General features: G+C 44.1%; 1 protein-coding gene across 1 annotated transcript in view; it reads left to right on the forward strand.

The window, feature by feature from the left end:
- yjefn3 (YjeF N-terminal domain containing 3) overlaps positions 1 to 18,291 on the forward strand; it is a 125,354-nt gene that overhangs the window by 74,688 nt on the left and 32,375 nt on the right. Inside the window, exon 2 of the mRNA XM_020529426.2 lies at positions 1,467 to 1,575. Within this exon, the coding sequence (XP_020385015.1) occupies positions 1,467 to 1,575 (109 nt within the window). The remainder of the gene's footprint in view (positions 1 to 1,466; positions 1,576 to 18,291) is intronic.

The following is an 18,291-nucleotide window of genomic DNA, read 5'->3' on the forward strand; positions in this document are numbered from 1 at the left end:
CCTCTCCACCTATCTTCTCCCTTATCCATCTTCTATCCGCCTCCCCCTCTCTCCCTATTTATTTCAGAACCCCCTTCCCCTCCCCCATTTCTGAAGAAGGGTCTAGGCCCGAAACGTCAGCTTTCCTGCTCCTCTGATGCTGCTTGGCCTGCTGTGTTCATCCAGCTCTACATCTTGTTATCTAGGATATTTACACATGATTGTTTTTCAGTTCAAACAACCCACTTTTTTATGCAAAAACAAATTGCATGCACATTTTGAGAAACCTAAGTTATCAAATACACCATCAATGTTTTGGGTATTCCCCTTCTTCTGAAGGAGGGTAATACCTGAAACATTGACTGCTCCTTTCCTCCAGATGCTGCCTGGCCTACTGTGTTCTTCCAGCCTCCTGTTTGTCTACTTGGATTCCAGCATCTACAGTTTTTTTTTGTCTCTTATTAAATACATAGCTGTGTGTTCTCTTGCATTAGTAACTCTTTTTTAACTTGTTTCCCAGCACTGAGTACATACTATTCACATGTAACATTCATTTGGGGCCCAAAGTGTGCCTTCAAATTTCTGCCATGTGTTTGTTCTGCTCTTCAGAGAGATTTAGGGTGGATTAAATTTTGAAATCATCTCTTCCCAACAGTGATAGAAATTTAGTCAAAGAGTTTTAGGGCACAGTGGCATCCCTGTCGTCCCCAGAAATCCAAGGTTTGAACCCCACCTGCTCCACAGGTGCCTCACAACTTGCCTGGACCAGTTGATTACGAAGATTGAAAAGTGTAGCCACGAAAACAGAAAGTGCTGGAGAAACTCAGCAGGTTTGGCAGCATCTGTGGATGTTCATGTTGTCAGTCCAGTGACCCTTTGTCAGAATAGGTCCTCAAGTTGTTGTCAATTGACAACTTCAGAGGTTTAGTTGGCAGTGGGCTGGGGAATTTGACTATGGGGACCATCTCTGCCAGAGATTGTAACCTGGGCTGGCTGGGTGGGCAGGCAGGGGAGGTGGTGAGAATCTCACTGGTGCCAACCCATTGAATATCTGCCCTTCCCAACACTTGTGGAGAGGGGAAATTCCATCGCAGGAATTTTTTTTTATTCATTCAGGGTGCCGCTGGCTAGGCAGCATTTATTGCCCATCCCTAATTGCCCAGAGGGCAGTTAAGAGTCAACCACATTGCTGTGGGTCTGGAGTCACATGTAGGTCAGACCAGGGAAGGATGGCAGTTTCCTTCCCTAAAGGACATTAGTGAACCAGATGGGTTTTTCTGACAAGCGACAATGGATTCATGGTCATCATTAGATTCTTAACTCCAGATATTTTATCGAATTCAAATTCCACCATCTGCCGTGGCGGGATTCGAACCCGGGTCCCCAGAACATTATCTGGGTCTCTGGATTAACAGTCCAGTGATAATACCACCAGGCCATTACCTCCGCGTGTTCTCACTGTTTCCCCCTCGTTGTGTTTTCTGCAGTAAAGAAGAGGCGAAGGCCCTGGAGGGTGAACTCTATGAAGAATACAGATTTGGACAGCAGCAATTGATAGAGATCTCTGGGCACAGCTGTGCCATGGCAATAGCGAAGGTTGGTAACTCACTGACACCCTTATCCAAATCTCTGACCTCCCTTCCGCATCATGTAGACTGGTTCAACCCTACACAATGCATGACAGGGGCATGAAGTGGGTGAGGTGCCGGAAGGCTGGAGGGTGGCTAACGTGGTGTCATTATTTAAGAAAAGTATTAAGGAAAAGCCAGGGAACTATAGAGCAGTGAGCCTGAGGTCAGTGGTGGGTAAGTTGTTGGAGGGGATTCTGAGGGATAGGATTTACATGCATTTGGAAAGGCAAGGACTGAGTAGGGATAGTTAACATGGCTTTGTACGTGGGAAATTGTGTCTCACTAACTTGATTGAGTTTTTTGAAGAAGTGACAAAGAAGATTGTTGAAGGCAGGGCAGTGAACGTTGTCTATATGGGCTTCAGCAAGGAGTTCAACCAGGTTCAGCATGGTAGACTAGTTAACAAGGTTGGATCACATTGGAGAGCTAGTCAATTGGATACAAAATTTACTTGAAGGTAGGAGACAGAGAGTGGTGGTAGAGAGTTATTTTCAGACTGGAGGCCTTTGGCCAGCGGTGTGCTGCAAGGATCAGTGCTGGGTCTACTGCTGTTCATCATTTATATAAATGATTTGGATGTGAACATAGGAGGAATGATTAGTAAGTTTGCAGATGACACCAGAATTGGAGGTGTAGTGGACAGCAAGAAGGTTACCTCAGAGTACAATGGGACCTTGATCAGATGGCCAATGGTTGGAGGGGTGACAGATTGAGTTTAATTTGGGTAAATGTAAGGCAAACCAGGGCAGGACTTATATTGGTAAGCACCTGGGGAGAGTTGCCAAACAAAGAGACGTTGGGATGCAAGTGCATAGTTCCTTGAAAATGGAGTTGCAGCCGGACAGGGTGGTGAAATTGCATTTATCATGCTTGTTTTCATTGGTCAGTGTATTGAGTATAGGAGTTGGGAGGTCATGTTGCAGCTGTACGGGACGTTGGTGAGGCCACTTTTGGAATTCTGTGTTCAGTTCTGGTCTTTCTGCTATGGGAAAGATATTTATAAATGTGAAAGTGTTTAGAAAAGATTTATAAAGATATTGCCACTGTTGGAGGGTTTGAGCTATAGGGAGAGGCTGAGTAGGCTGGGACTATTTTCCTTGGAGCGTCTGAGGCTGAGAGGTGATGTTATAGAGGTTTATAAAATCATGAAGGGCATGGATAGGGTGAATAACCAAAGTCTTTTTCCCAGGGTAGATGAGTCAAGAACTAGAGGCCATAGGTTTAAGGTGAGAGGGGAAAGATTTAAAAGGGGCCCGAGGGGCAACTTTTTCACACAGAGGGTGGTGCGTGTATGGAATGAGCTGCCAAAGGAAGTGGTGGAGGTGGGTGCGATTATAGCACTTAAAAGGCATCTGGATGGGTATATGAATAGGAAGGGTTTAGAGAAATATGGGCCAATTGGTGGCAAATGAGACTATGTTAGTTTAGCATATCTGATTGGCGTGGGCAAGTTGAACTGAAGGGTCTGTTTCTGTGCAGCATAACTTTGATTCTGTGAAATGTGGCTTCAATACACAGCCTTTACTCACTGCTCCTACCCTGCCATACAAAGACTTGGGCAGAGAGCTTACAGCAGATAGAGGCAAGGCTGGCATCAACCCCAGGGTCCCTGGCTGCCAGTGATCTATCAACTGAAGAATTTATCAGATTCTGCCTCACTGCTGAGGAAAAGTGGCAATTTTGTTTTAACATTCCATTTCAAGAGACCAAACATTGCAAACTATTTCCAAGTTTTTTTCAGTCGCTCACAAGATGCAGTTTGGACCACCATTTGTTGCCTAGAAGGCAGTTAAGAATCAGCCATGTTGCTATGGCTCTGGAGTCACGTGTAGACCAGAGCAGGTCAGATTTCCTTCCCTAAAGGGCATTAGTGAACCAGATGGGCTTTTAAAGACAATTGATAATGGTTACATGGTCATCACTAAATTTGTAATTCCAGGTTTTTATTGAATTCAAACTTCACTGCCTACCACAGCAGCGTTCAAACCCATGATCCCGGAATATCAAAATAAACCAAATAATCGCAGACGCTGGAACCAAAATCAGAAATTGCTAGGCAGACTCAGCATCTGTGGAGAGAGAAACAGAGCTAAGGTTTCAAATCCAGTCAGTCTTCTTTCCAGTTCTGACAAAAAGTCACTGAAATGGTTTGTGTGTGGAATGAACTTCTGAGGAAGTGATGGATGCGAGCACAGTTACAAAGTTCAAAAGACACTTGGATAAGTACATGAATAGGAAAAGTTTGGAATGGTATGAGCCAGAAGCAGGCAGGTTTGACTTGTTTAGTTTGGGATTATGTTTGTCATGGACTCGTTGGACTGAAGGATCTGTTTCTGTGCTGTATGACTCTATGACTCAAAACCTTAATTCTGCTTTCTCTCCACCGATGCTGCCAGACCTGCTGAGTTTCTCCAGCAATTTCTGTGTTTGCTTCTGTTTCTATTCCCTTGGTTTCAACATTAGCCTTGGGTTTCAGCTCCATTACCACTGTGCTACCGCCTTCCCAATGAGTTGCAGCAGGGATGTTAATGCTCACTCAACAATGACCAATTCAGCCAGACACAAAACTCAAAAATAACGTTTTCAAAGCATTTCCTTTCAAAGAAGTAAATAAACTCTTCAACTAGTTTCAAATGGAACACGAATGTTCATGTAACACTGAGGTATATTCATTTTTATACAGGATTGATATATGTGATACCCTGGCATCCTACTGTGTGCGCATTGTAGCATTGAGACAGTCCTGATACGCATATTAATTTGGGATTAATTAGATAGTAATTGCTGTGGACGTGGAGAGATTATAGATTGGCAGATGCTTGTAACTGATTGCCTCCAGATAAAGACAAGCCAGTATCATGTGTCATGAGTGTGATCAATTAGACTGACACAGGACAGGGTATAAACAATATTGATATAAATGGGAGTAGAAATACAAATCACCACATGAAGAGATGCGGGCTGACACGGCCATGAAAAGGAACAAGTCACGAGGCACAAAAACAGAAATTGCTGCAAAAGCTCAGCAGGTCTGGCAGTATCTGTGCAGAGAAATCAGAGTTAATGTTTCTGGGTCCGGTGACAGAAACTCTGATTTCTCTCCACAGATGCAGCCAGACCTGCTGAGCTTTTGCAGCAATTTCTGCGTTTTGTTTCTGATTTACAGCATTTGCAGTTTTTTCGATTTTTAAACCATGAGGGCACTGTTGCCTTTCGTTGAAAAGCAGAGAAGGTCCAATAATTATTTACCAAATTTTGGTTAAACCACAATTGGCAATACCATAAGAATAAACATGTAAATGCCTGAACTACAAATTAGGAGTATGAGTAGGCCACTCATTCCCTGAAGGCACTTTAGAGTCAACCACATTAGACCATAAGACATAGGGACAGAAGTGGGCCTTACAGCCCTTTAAGTTAAGACATTTGGATAAGTGCATGAATAGGAAAGGTTTAGAGTGTTATGGGCCAAATGCAGGCAAATGGGACCAGTTTAGCTTGGGAGCATGGTCAGTGTTGGACTGCCTGTTTCTGTTTCCGCGCTGTATGACTCTGAGTCTCCTCCACTGTTCAATAAGATCACGGCTGATCTGATAATCCTCAACTCCACTTTCCTGCCCTTTTCCCCATAGCCCTCCATTCCCTTACTGATTAAAAATCTGTCTGACTCAGCCTTGAATATATTTAATGTCCCAGCCTTGATAGCCTGTGTGATAAAGAACTCCATAGATTCATCACCCTCTGAAAGAAAAAAAAGTCCTCCTCATCTCAGTCTTAAATGTGCAAACATCATCTGGGATGATGCCCACTAGTCCAAAACTCTCCCACAAAGGGAAACAAACCTTTCTGTATCTACCCTGTCAATCTCCCACCCCCTACCCCTTAAGAATCTTGTTTGTTTCAACGAAGTCTCCTCTCATTCTTCTAAACTCCCAGGCTTGGAGTCACAGCTGTTGGGCAGACAGGTAAAGATGGTGGATTTCCTTCCATAAAAATGAACCAGATAGTCTCTTTTTATGGCAATCGACTGTGTTCATTATTAAGCTAGCATTGTCTTCCAGATTTTTATTGAATTCAAATTTCACCATCTGCTACGATGGGATTCCAACCCATTAGCCAGGGCTAATGGCCTGGATTACAGATCCAGTGACATCGCCACCTCCCCGTTTTTTAAAAATGATAGCGGCATCAGAGAATCATAGAATGTCCTACAGTGTGGAAAAAAGGCCATTCAGTCTATCTAGTCTGCACCGAACCGCTGAAGAGCATCCCACCCAGGCCACACCCTATTCCCATAACCCAGCATTTCCCATGGCCAATCCACTTAACCTGCACATCTTTGGACTGTGGGAGAAAACCAGAGCACCCGAAAGAAACCCACACAGACACAGGGAGAATGTGCCAACTCCACACAGACACCCGAGGGTGGAATCACTGTGCCATCTGGCCAGCCCATGGCAAAAATGTGAGGAAGACTATCAGTTTAAGACAGCAATGATAAATCCAATCAGGAATGTATGAGAAATGTCTTTGTGCAGACAGTAGTGAAAATGTAGTGAACTTGTTCCCACAGGGAATTGTTGAAGGGAATAGCACTGATTCGCTGAAGAGGAAACTAAATAAATAAACAAGGGAGAAAGGGATGGAAAGATATAAAGATATACCACAGGATGTCTGCTGGGAGTTGACAGAATAGAGCCCTCAGGTCATAGCCTGCAGATATAAAAACATAGGAAATAGGCAAAGTGGGACCTTCAGTTTCTTACACCAATCAGATCATCGTGGGTCTGCTGCATCAGGTCTGCCCTCTCACACTATCCCCATATCCCTCTATTCCATTAGTACCCAAAACCCGTGTTCCGGTTATACTCAATGACTGAGGGCCCACAGCTCCCTGGGGCAGATTGATAAACCTCTGAGTGAAAGCGTGTCTCTCCATCGCAGTCCTAAAAGGCCGATCACTAATTCTGAGATGGTATGACCACATTTGTACACTCTCCAGCCATTGGAAATAACCTGTGTGCAGCTACCTCGTTTAGATTGACAGCTATTAATCCCTGCTCCCTTGTTTCACAGCATTAAAAGTCAATTCATTATCTAATCTCAGTAACTCCCAGTCTCTGAATGCAGAAAAAGAAATAAATAATGCCAGAAAGAGGCCATTCATCCCATCATGGGGTTGAATCAGCCCCAAGTTTCTTATCAGTTCTGAGGAAGAGTCACATTGGGCTCAGCAGAGATGCTGCCAGACCTGCTGAGTTTCTCCAGCAGTGTGTTGTTTTTTGTCTGCCACCTTTGCAAATGTTTAATTAAAGCTCGTTACATCCACTGAGACCTGTTTTTCCTTGGCTTGACCTATGTTCCTAAACCCATCTTGGCATGGAAACATCACCATGTTCCTGTTAGCTGGAGCTATTTCCTTGCATGTTTTTTCCATTATATCAGTTAAGAGAACAGGTTGTCTGACCTTAACTAAAGAATTTAAACAATAGCTGTTTTCCAATCATCTGGTTCTAGCCTCATGTTTAATGAGCTGCAAACTATTTCAGCCATGGTTCCCAATATTCCTACCTTTGTTTCTTTGATTATTATTGGATGCATTCCTCCTGAATATTCCAATTATTACAGTGACCATTTTACGATTTCTTTCTTTCATTTCACTACCTTACCTCTCGACGGTGCCAAGACTTGCTGTGATCATTACTTCACCCTCATGGCAGCTCTCCATGGCTGAACTAGGCAGTCAGTGCCAACGATCTTGGACCTTTGTGGATTTTTCTGCTAAATCTGACCCACCATGTCACCCCCACTGCCGCCACCTCCCCCCACCCACTACCCCACCCCGATATCACCCAGCCTTCCACTCTGTTACATAACTGCTAGTGGAGCCACTGAGTTTCAGTCAGAGAGGAAGATCTTGCATTTCCGTACCTCCTTCCAAGACCTCAGGGTATCCTAAGGTTCTTTATGACAACAACAATTTGCATTTATATAGCTCCCTTAAATTTTATGAAACGTTCAAAGGAATTTCACAGGAGTGATTATCAAAGCACGGCACTGAGCTGCCTCAGGAAAAATTCAGTCAGACAATCAACAATTTGGTCAAAGAGGTAGATTTTAATCATAGAATCCCTGCAGTGCAGGAAGAGGCTATTCAGCCCTCTAAGTCTGCACTAATCCTCCAAAGAGCACTCCACCCAGGCCAAACACCCCAACCTATTCCCGCATTTCCCATGGCTAACCCACCTAACCTGCACATTCCTGGACACTACAGTCAATTTCCATTGGCGAATCCACCTAATCTGCACATCTTTGGACTGTGGGAGGAAACCGGCGCACCCAGAGGAAACCCACACAGACACGGGGAGAATGTGCAAACTCTACACAGACAGGCACCCAAGGCTGAAATTGAACGCCAGTCCCTGGCGCTGTGAGGCAGCAGTGCTAAACACTGAGCCACCCTTTGAGGAGAGTCTTAAAGGAGGAAAGCAAGCTTGTGGGGTGAAGAGGTGCAGAGAGAGCAGTGCAGAGTCTGGGGTCAGGCAGCTGAAGGCAGTAATGGTGGAACGATTGATCTGAGGAATGCAAAAGAGGCTAAAGTAGAGGAGCACAAAGATCTGGGAGCATTATGGAGCTGGAAGACTTTCCAGAGATAGGGAATGATGAGGACATTGCAGTGTTCATCAAGTATAATCATTTTGCTAATGTCAGAATTGAGAAAACCAATTTGCACGCAGTAAGTGCCCCATACAGACTATGGCCAGATAATTTGTATTTGTCGGTGAAGTTAGTTAAAGGATTACATTAGAGATACCTCCTCTGTGCCAAAGGGCATGTGAGACATTTTAACATTCACCAAAGAGAACTGTTGGCTTAACATCTCAGCTGGAGGCCAGCGTTCCCCACACTCATGCACTGCTTGCAGCCTAGATTATGTTGTCAAGTCTCGAGAGGGGAACTGAACCCACTACCCACTTGATCCAGAGATGCTAACCATAGAGCCATGGCTAGCTGATTAATACTGAATTCAGGAGCTCTAACCCTCATTAATATGCTCTGGAAAATTAAGGTCCATTGAGTCTTCCTGTTTTACAACACAGAAAGAGACCCTTTGTCCTGTTGAAACATCCTTTAGCTACCCGAACTTTGTTAACAAGGAAAGGTTTTGGTCATGTGGCTATGTACAGAGAGAATCTTTCCGTTTGTGAGGAAATGCCTTATTGGGTACCATTGAATTAAGATGGTCATCAAGAAATCCAATTAGATTTCATTATCCAGAGAGCAGTGAAATGTGGAAGCCAGGGAGTGGTCAATGCCAACAGAACATATACATTGGGGGAACTAGGTAAACATGTGAGAGTTTTGAACAAGCAAATGGACCATACGAAAGCTGAAAACTTGCAGACAGGGTGGGAGGAAAATGTGCCCGAATCCTCGACTGCTTTTCCAACTCTTCGGGAACCTGTGGGTTTTCCCTCTCCGTCAAGCGTTGAAAATACCTTGGAATTGGGGATGGACACAGCGGATGTTACCGCCTTGATGCCTTTGTCACCTGAATAAGAGAATGAATTTCGCCCAATATGCTCCGGGTGCAAGAGTCGAGCTCCTGTTTGTTATTCGTCTCATGTTTCAGAGACAGAGTTGGAGGAATCTGACCCCAGGAGGAGCTACAAGAAAAACACCAGCCTATGTCCACATATTCAGAGGAGGAGGGATGTAGTGATTGTAACGAGGTCAGACAGGTCAGAGTTCCCTGATTGTGGCCGTTAACCTGGTCCAATCAGGGAGCCATGGCTGACAGATATAAACAGGAACGTCAGCTGCTCTGTTCTCTCACTCTGAGAGCTAGCTGTGAAGGAGCTGGATTAGTGTCAAGGATGCTCCATGTGTAAAAAAAGGGTGACTTGGTGACAGGATACCTGTCTCTGTGGAGTTGTTTCAAATACATAATGGACAGTAGGACCCTGGGAAGCACCAAGGATCAGAGAGATGTTAGTGTGCATGTATGCCACTGTCTTAAATTATGGTGGATAGTGGTTAAGAAGGCATGTGGGATACATGCCTTTATTAACTGAGACATAGAGTTTAAGACCAGGGTGGTTATGCTGGGAATTGTATAAAACATTGGTTAGACCACAGCTTAAATATTGTGTGGGGTTCTGGAATCCACGTTATAGTAGAGTTCTGTTAGCACTGGAGAGGATGCAGAGAAGATTTAACAGGACATTGCCTAGTCTGGTGAGTTTTAGTTAGGAAGAGAGATTGGATGGACTGAGGTTATTTTCCATGGTGCAGACTGTGAGAGGACATGATTGAAATGTATAATATTATGAGGGGACACAGATATGGTAGACAGGAAGAGGTTTTCCTCTTGGTTGAGACAGCAATGACCAGGCTACATGGATTTAAGGCAAGGGGCAGGAGGTTTTGAGGGCATCTGAATGAAATATTTCTTCACGCAGAGGGTGGACGGAATCTGGAAATCACTGTCTGTGAGGGTGGTAGATGTAGGAACCCTCATAACATTGAAGAAGTATTTAGATGTACACTTGCAATGCCAAGGCAGACAAGGCTATGGGCCAAGTGCAGGAAAATGGAATTAGAATAGTTAGGTGGTGGTTTTTGTCCAGAGCAGACTCGATGGGCTGAAGGGCCTTTTTTTCTGTGATGTAGATCTCAGTGACTCTTTGACTAAATGTTGTTTAACCTAAATTCCATACAGGTCTGGCACTCTTGCCTTCAGAAGACAGATGACATGGGATGGAATGTTACTTTCTACCTGGTTTTTCTCCCGATCTAAGTCTGTGGAGAGCATTGAGCCGGATGTAATGCTAGTGAGCTCAATTAAAATAATTTTTAAATTAAAATTTTATGTAAATGTCAGCACCTCTGCCACACTGACTCACTTCTTCAATCTTTGCTTTAAAATCGTCCTGTGCTCTTGTTATTATTGGTCACGTTCAGAATGGAAGTGGGAATGGATGAGTTTCTCTTGGAAAGGGCCAGAAAGGGCACAATGGGTCTAATGGCCTCTTTTCTTGCTGTGGTTATATAATTTTCTTTAACAATCTTCACAATTTGCCTTCACATCCTCGCTCACCCATTTCCACCTTTCATCCCAGATTGTATTTTGGATTAGGATTGTTTTTTTTGTTTTATCTGTTTTCTGGTTAAATTAATCCGTCCTAACCTTCACCAACAATGTGTCCCAAACTGTAACCTCTAAGACATAAAGTAGCCACAGTCCTAAAAGAGAGAGGCAACTGGTGGTGTTTTAACCTGAGGGTCACTGTGCCTCAGGTGAGGGGTGGTTGTGAAGGAGAGTCCTTTGTGGTAATCTTAGCCAGTGTGTGGGAATTAAACTCCCACGGTTAGTGTCATTCTGCATTGGCCATCCAGCTAACTGGGCCCTCCTAAATCCTCTACCACCCAGAGGAACAAGGGACAGGAGACATATGGAAACATCAACTCCCAAAAGTTCCATTCCAAATTGCAAGCTATAGCCCTGGGAACTATATCACTGCCCCTTTAAAATCCTGTGTCTCCCTCCCCAACAGCACAGTGGATGCACCTACATTCCAAAGCATAGAGTGGGTCTAAAAGGCAGCTCATGACCACCTTCCTAAAGGTAATCAGGAACGAACAAAAGATGCCAATGACACTCACATCCAATGAATGAGCAAAAAAATATGGAGCATAAATACCAGCACGGATTTGTTGGGTTGAATGGCCTGTTTTTGTGTTGTGTCCTCTATGTAACTCAGCACTGTTTGAGGATTGAGACTGGGACCATGATGTCGGAATAACTTTGTATCCCGCCCAGGATGGCATTTCACAGAAAGGTCACTGGGCTGTTGTTTTAGCTTCTGTTTCTCTGTCCGCTGTCTCTGTTCTCCTCCAAGGCTGAGCCCTGGCTAACAGACACTGTTTCGAGACTGTGGTTAATAATGTCAATGGGAGTGCGGCAGAAGCCAGTATTAAATCCAGATCTAAGGATAACTCACTGTCCGTGTTGTCCTCTGAACATCTCTGGAATGCTTTTCAAATTGATGTCCTGCTGCTGTGCGTGAGATTCAAGAAGAAATCATCCCTTCTATCGGAAATCATGCTCAAGGCATAACAGAGTGAAGGATCATTCATCTGGGAACACAGGAACTGTAGGAGGCCATTCAGCCCCTCAATCCTGCTATGACATTTGATGACGTCATGGTTGGTCTGTGACCAGACTCCATAAACCACTCCATCAACACCCATCCCCTGCTATCTTTGGTGAATTATATTCTGTCAATTGCAGCTTAAAGTATAATAATTGATCTAACATCACCTGCAGGTTGTGGAAGAGAATTCCAGACTTCACCCATCACTTGTGTCAGACCGGGTTTTTCTAAGAAAGATCATGGCCCTGCTCTGTGACACCCTGAGCAGCAGAAATAATTCCTCTCCATCCACTCTACCTGCTCCTCTTCACAAACTGAGAGCTTTGATCAAATCATCACTTACAAATATCAGGGCATACAACCTTAGTTTGTATAACTTAACCCCTACAGTTCAGGCATTGTTCTGGCAAAGCTATTGTAGCTCAGTTGACTGGATGGCAGATAGAGTGATGCCAACAGGGTAGACTCAGTTCCTGCATTGACTGTGGTTACAATGAAGGACCCTCCTTCTTAACCTCTCTCCTTGGCTAACCTTGGTGACCTGCGGGTTAAACAATCACCAGTTGTCTCTCTCTGATGACTTTACTCTTCACTTTTACTCCCTCCCAGGTTTTTTTTGTCATTGTGCACTGACCCATGTTTGAAGGACATCTTAAAAGGCTTCAGGTATAAAGAATTGCTTCCGTGTGTGGTCACTTTAGAGTTATATATAAACATGAGGCCACAGGCTAAACTGGGTTATAGCCCAAAAGGTTACAATTCAGTCTAGTTAAGGTTAATTAGATACTAATACTTAATTAGGCCCAATCTGCAAATTGGGCTCAAATGGTTAAATTAGGACTAGTTACAGTTAATTAGACAATAATACTTAATTAGGCCCAAACTATAAATTAGACTCAAATGGTTAAATTAGTAAACCAGTTACTGTTAATTACACCCAAACAATTAAAATTTATTCGAGCCTGTACCTGCTATCTCATGTACAAATAATGAGCAGATGTCTGTCTGTTTGAACACAGGGCACAGACTGAGCTATCAGTTGCTGACTCTACACCTACTCCTCATCCTGCATAAATTTGAATTCCTTTGGACCTCATTTCCACTGTCTTATACCTTTCCTCGCAACTTATCCCATTGTTTTATTGAAAAATCCCTGTTTTAGAGAGAATTTTACAATAGGTCGTTACATTCTGGATAGACCACACTTGGAATATTGTGTTCAGTTCTGGTTGCCTCATCATAGGAAGGATGTGGAAGCTTTAGAGAGGGTGCAGAGGAGATTTATCAGGATGCTGCCTGGACTGGAGGGCAAGTCTTATAAGGAAAGGTTGAAGGAGCTCGGGCTTTTTTCATTGGAGTGAAGAAGGATAAGAGGTAACTTGATAGAGGTGTACGAGATGATGAGCGGCATAGATAGAGTGGATAGTCAGAGACATTTTCCCAGGGCGGAAATGACTACTACGAGGGGGCATAATTTTAAGGTGATTGGAGGAAGGTATAGGGGAGATGTCAGAGGTAGGTTCTTCACACAGAGAGTGGTGGGTGTGTGGAATGCGCTGCCGGCAGTGGTAGTGGAGTCAGATACTTTAGAGACCTTTAAGCGACTCTTGGATAGGCACATTTAGGATAGTAAAATGTAGGGTATGCAGGGTAGATTGGTCTTAGTAGGATAATAGGTCGGCACAACATCGTGGGCCGAAGGGCCTGTACTGTGCTGTACTGTTCTATGTTCTATGTTCCATTCATCCAGTCAATGTTCATAGAGGAGTCATAGAATCCCTACAGTGCAGAGAGAGGCCATTCAGCCCATCGGGTCTGCACCAAATGCTAGTTTCCCTGCTTCAGATGAGCCACTTCCCACTCTCTTTATCAAACCCATCAATATAGGGCAGCACGGTGGCACAGTGGTTAGCACTGCTGCCTCACTGCACCAGGGACCCGGGTTTGATTCCAGCCTCGGGCAACTGTCTGTGAGGAGTTTGCACATTCTCCCCGTGTCTGCATGGGTTTCCTCCGGGTGCTCCAGTTTCCTCCCACAGTCCAAAGATGTGCAGGCTAGGTGGATTGGCCATGCTAAATTGCCCATAGCGTTCAGGGAGGTGTAGATTAGGTGGATTACAGGGGGATGGGTCTGGGTGGGATGCTCTGAGGTTCAGTGTGGACTTGCTGGGCCAAAGGGCCTGTTTCCACACTGTAGGGATTCTATGATATTCTCTGATTCCTTTCTCCCTCATGTATCTATCCAGCATTAAATGCATCAATTCTGTTCCCCGCGGGAGCAAGTTCCACCACATTCTCGGTACCCTCTGGATAAAAAAGTTTCTCCTGTATTCCCTACTGGATTTATTGGTGACTGCCTTAATTTATGTTCTCTCATTCTCGTCTCCAGCTATCACAAGGGGAAGCATCTTCTCTACATCTATCCTTCATAATTTTCAGACATTGGGTCATCCTCAGCCTTTGCTTTTCTAGAGATCTCCTCGTCTCTCTAAAATGTGTTGCTCAGAATTAGATACAATACTCCAGATGAGGCCTCATCAGTGTTCCATCAGGTCAAAAAAAAAGAGCCCTGGTCTATGTGGGTGGATTGGCCATGCTAAATCGCCCACAGTGTCCAGGGTTGTGCAGGTCATGTGGGTCAGCCATGGGAAATGTAGGGTTACAGGGATGGGGTAGGTCTAGGTGAGATGCTGTTTGGAGGGTTGGTGTGGACTCGATGGGATGAATGGCCTGCTTCTACACTTGTGAGGATTTTATGATTCTAACTGTCCCTAATAGTTCTGGTTCATGGTTCTGTTAAATCTCTTCCTTGCACATTCTTCAGTGTCTCGATATTTCTTTTTGTTATATGGAGGTCAGAAATGCGCTTCTCACCCTTCTTAACCCTCAAAGTTCCTGATTCTAGATTTCATGGGGGGTTTTCCTTGTCTCATTCAGATGGAAAGTCAATGGAATCTACCCAGACAGAAAGAAAATGCCTTCTTGTGCCAGTTTTTCCAGGTTTCCAGCAATCTCTCAGTAAAGTTCCAATTAAGAGGTTTAAGAAGTTCCTGCATGGGCTCTTATTCTGCTCCTACTCCTCACCATAAACTGGGCTCTTTGCTGATATATCTTGATCAATTTTGTCAGTTCCCCAATGAGCTCATCTTGCAGAGTCTCAGGAACCAAAGGGTTAGATACATTTTCATGAGCGTTTTACTGTTTCTAGTGAGGGTTTTCAGAATTATATCCCTTTATTTCTCACCAATTTGACAAATTTTATTAAATTTGTTCTTTCACAGGATGTGGGTGTCACTGGCTTGGCCAGCATTTATTGCCCATTCCTGGCAGCCCTTGAACAGCTGCATTCCATGTGTTGTCGGGAGACACACAGTAACATTTGGAAGGCAGTTCCAGAATTTTTCAGGAAGGAGTAAGACATAGTTCCCAGGGCTAAAGGGATCAAAAGATGTGCTGGAGAAGCAGGAAGAGAGTACTGAGTTGGATGATCAGCCAAGTTCATATTCAATGGCATAGCAGGTTCAAAGGGCTGAATGGTCTACTCCTGGTCCTAGTTTCCATGTTTCTATGATTTTGACCGAGTGACACCGAAGAAGCAGGGATATAGTTCCAAGCTGGATGGTGTGTGATTTGGAGGGGAACTTGTAGATGGATGGTGTTCCCATGTATCTCTGTTCCGAATTTCCATGGAATTCCTGGAATATTCTTGTGGGTTCCATCACATGACCTTTGACTTCACCCAATTAATCAATATTGTTATAGAACTTAGAACAGGACAGCACAGGACCAGGCTGTTCGGCCCACCAGGTCTGTGCTGACCTTAATGCTATTCTAAACTAATGCCACCTGCCTGCATGTGGTCCATATCCCCTTACTGTCTGCCTGCTCACTATCTACATGCCTCTTAAACATTGCTATCATCTTTGCTTCTACCATCTCCTCTGGCAGCACATTCCAGGCACCTTCCACTCTGTGTAAAAATCCTGCCTCACAGCATTCGGGGCCCAGGTTTGATTCCACCCTCGGGCAACTGTCTGTGTGGAGTTTGCACGTTCTCCCCGTGTCTGTGTGGGTTCCTTCCAGGTGCTCCAGTATCTTCCCACAGTCCAAAGGATATGCAGGTTAGGTAGTTTGGCCATGCAAAGTTGCCCATAGTGTCCAAGGATATGCAGGCTAGGTGGGTTAGCCATGGGATTGCAGGATTACAGGGATAGGGTAGGGTTGTGGGACTGGGTGGGATGGTGTTCAGAGGGTCAGTGTGGACTCGATGGGCCAAACGGCCGGCTTCCACAGTCGAGGCATTCTCTGATTAATCTTTCAGGTCTAATGACCCTTCTTCAGAACTGTATCTGAAACGTTAACTCTGATTTCTCTCCACAGATGCTACCAGACCTGCCGAGTTTTTCCAGCAAGTTCTGTTTTTGTTTCAGATTTCCAGCATCTGCAGGTCTTTTGGTTTTTGTACAGTCTTATACAGCTATAACATGACTTGCTAATTTTTATAGTCAATACCCCGACCAATGAAGACAAGCATGCCATAGACCTTCTTTACCATTTTATCCACTTGTGTTGCCACTTACAGGGAGCTATAGACTTGAGCCCCAACATCCCTGTGAATATCAATCCTCCTAAGGGTCCTGCCATTTACTGTATCCTGAATCTGACTTCCCAAAATGCATCATCTCACACTTGTCCAGATTAAACTCCATCTGCCATTTCTCCGCCCAACTTTCCAACTGGTCTACATCCCGCTGTCTCCTTTCACATCCTTCCTCACTATCCACAACTCCACCAATTTTTATGTTGTCTGCAAACCTACTAATCACACCACTGACATTTTCATCTGAATCATTTCTATATATTACAAACAACAGAGATCCCAGCACCGGTCCTTGTGGAATATCACTGGTCACAGACCTCCAGTCAGGAAAACAGTAAATGAAAAAGATGAAAAATAATGCAGTTCTTAATGTCTTTATGATTTTCCTCCTTGGGGATCTCTCTCCATCCCCATCCCAGCAACTGCAGATAATTTAATCTTCAATTTCTGGGGGCCCAGGTCAATCCTGGAAGGTTTCCAGCTGCTAATTCTTATTCAAATGCTGAAGTGCAAGAGCTGTTTATATTTCTGCCTGGGCACTGTTTCCATTGGCAGCAGGGTCAGTAATTAGAAGGTACAGATTTAACATTAGCAAATGAACATGGGATGAAGCTAGAAAATCTTTTAGATGAAGCCAGTTGTTGTGATCTGGAATGCACTGCCTGAAAGGGTACAGTCGGGGAGACAGATACAGAGAGAGCTTTTTTATTCACTCGGGGCATGTGGGTGTTGTTAGCTGCACCAACATTTATTGCCCATCCCTAATTACTCAGAGGGCAGTTGAAAGTCAAACACAATTTTTTGGGTTTGTAGTCAGCCAAACAAGATGGGAGTTTTCTGCCCTAAATGATCAGATGGTGTTCTTTCCCCAACAAACAATGATGCTTTTATGGTCATCACTGGACCCTTTTATTGAACGCAATGTCCTCCATCTGCAGTGACAGGAGTTGAACCCAGGTCCCCAGAATATTACTTGGATATTTGGATTAATAGTCTAGCAATAACACCACTAGACCATCATCTCCCCAGCAATGATGGGGAAAGGAGTGGGGGGATTGGCACCGATTGCTTATAGCTCCTTGTCAAGAGCTGGCACAGGAGTGATGGGCTGATTTGTCCTCTTGCCGTGCTGCACGATGCTCTGTCAGCCCCCCTGCCATCGAGACCATGCACAGTAGACAAAGTGTTCCATTCTCAAAAAGGATGTAAAGTAAAAATACTCAAATGTCATGAAGAAAGGCGAAACCAATTTAAAAACAATGGGCACATATTGTAAAATCCTTCTGTGATGGTCACAGAATTATTAATATTGTTGCTATTCTAAGATATTCTCGCTAGATTGAACAGCATGGGCCATTTATTCTTTATATTCATTGGAATGTGAGTTTCTTAATTTAGTTTAATATCTACTGAGTATATTAGATTTCGCACAAAGTGTTTTCAGTAGCTTGGAAAAGCAGAGGTAGACATCAATAAACAGAAATGGTACAGAGAGAGACACCAGTTGGAATAAGGAAGGAGGCTATCCACTCCATTGTGTTCTATGCTAGTTTTTTGAAAGAACTTTTCTCTTGGTCACACATTCCCTTGGTCTTCTGACCCGCTGCCCTGCAAATGAAACATTTTCATGGATAAATCCAATTCCTTTTTGAAAGTTCCTATTGAACCTTCTTCCATTACCTGTCCATGATGAGGAGATGCCGGGGTTGGACTGGGGTGGACAAAGTCAGAAGTCATACAACACCAGGTTATAGTCCAACAGCTGACCTGGTGAAGGAGCAGCGCTCTGAAAGCTTGTGTCTTCAATAAACCTGTTGGACTATAACAAAAACAAAGTTGCTGGAAAAGCTCAGCAGGTCTGGCAGCATCTGTGAAGGAGAAAACAGAGTTAACGTTTCGGGTCCGGTGACCCTTCCTCAGAACT

The sequence above is a fragment of the Rhincodon typus genome, chromosome 29 (genome assembly GCF_021869965.1).
Source record: "Rhincodon typus isolate 14 chromosome 29, sRhiTyp1.1, whole genome shotgun sequence".
NCBI classification, from domain to species: Eukaryota; Metazoa; Chordata; class Chondrichthyes; order Orectolobiformes; family Rhincodontidae; genus Rhincodon; species Rhincodon typus.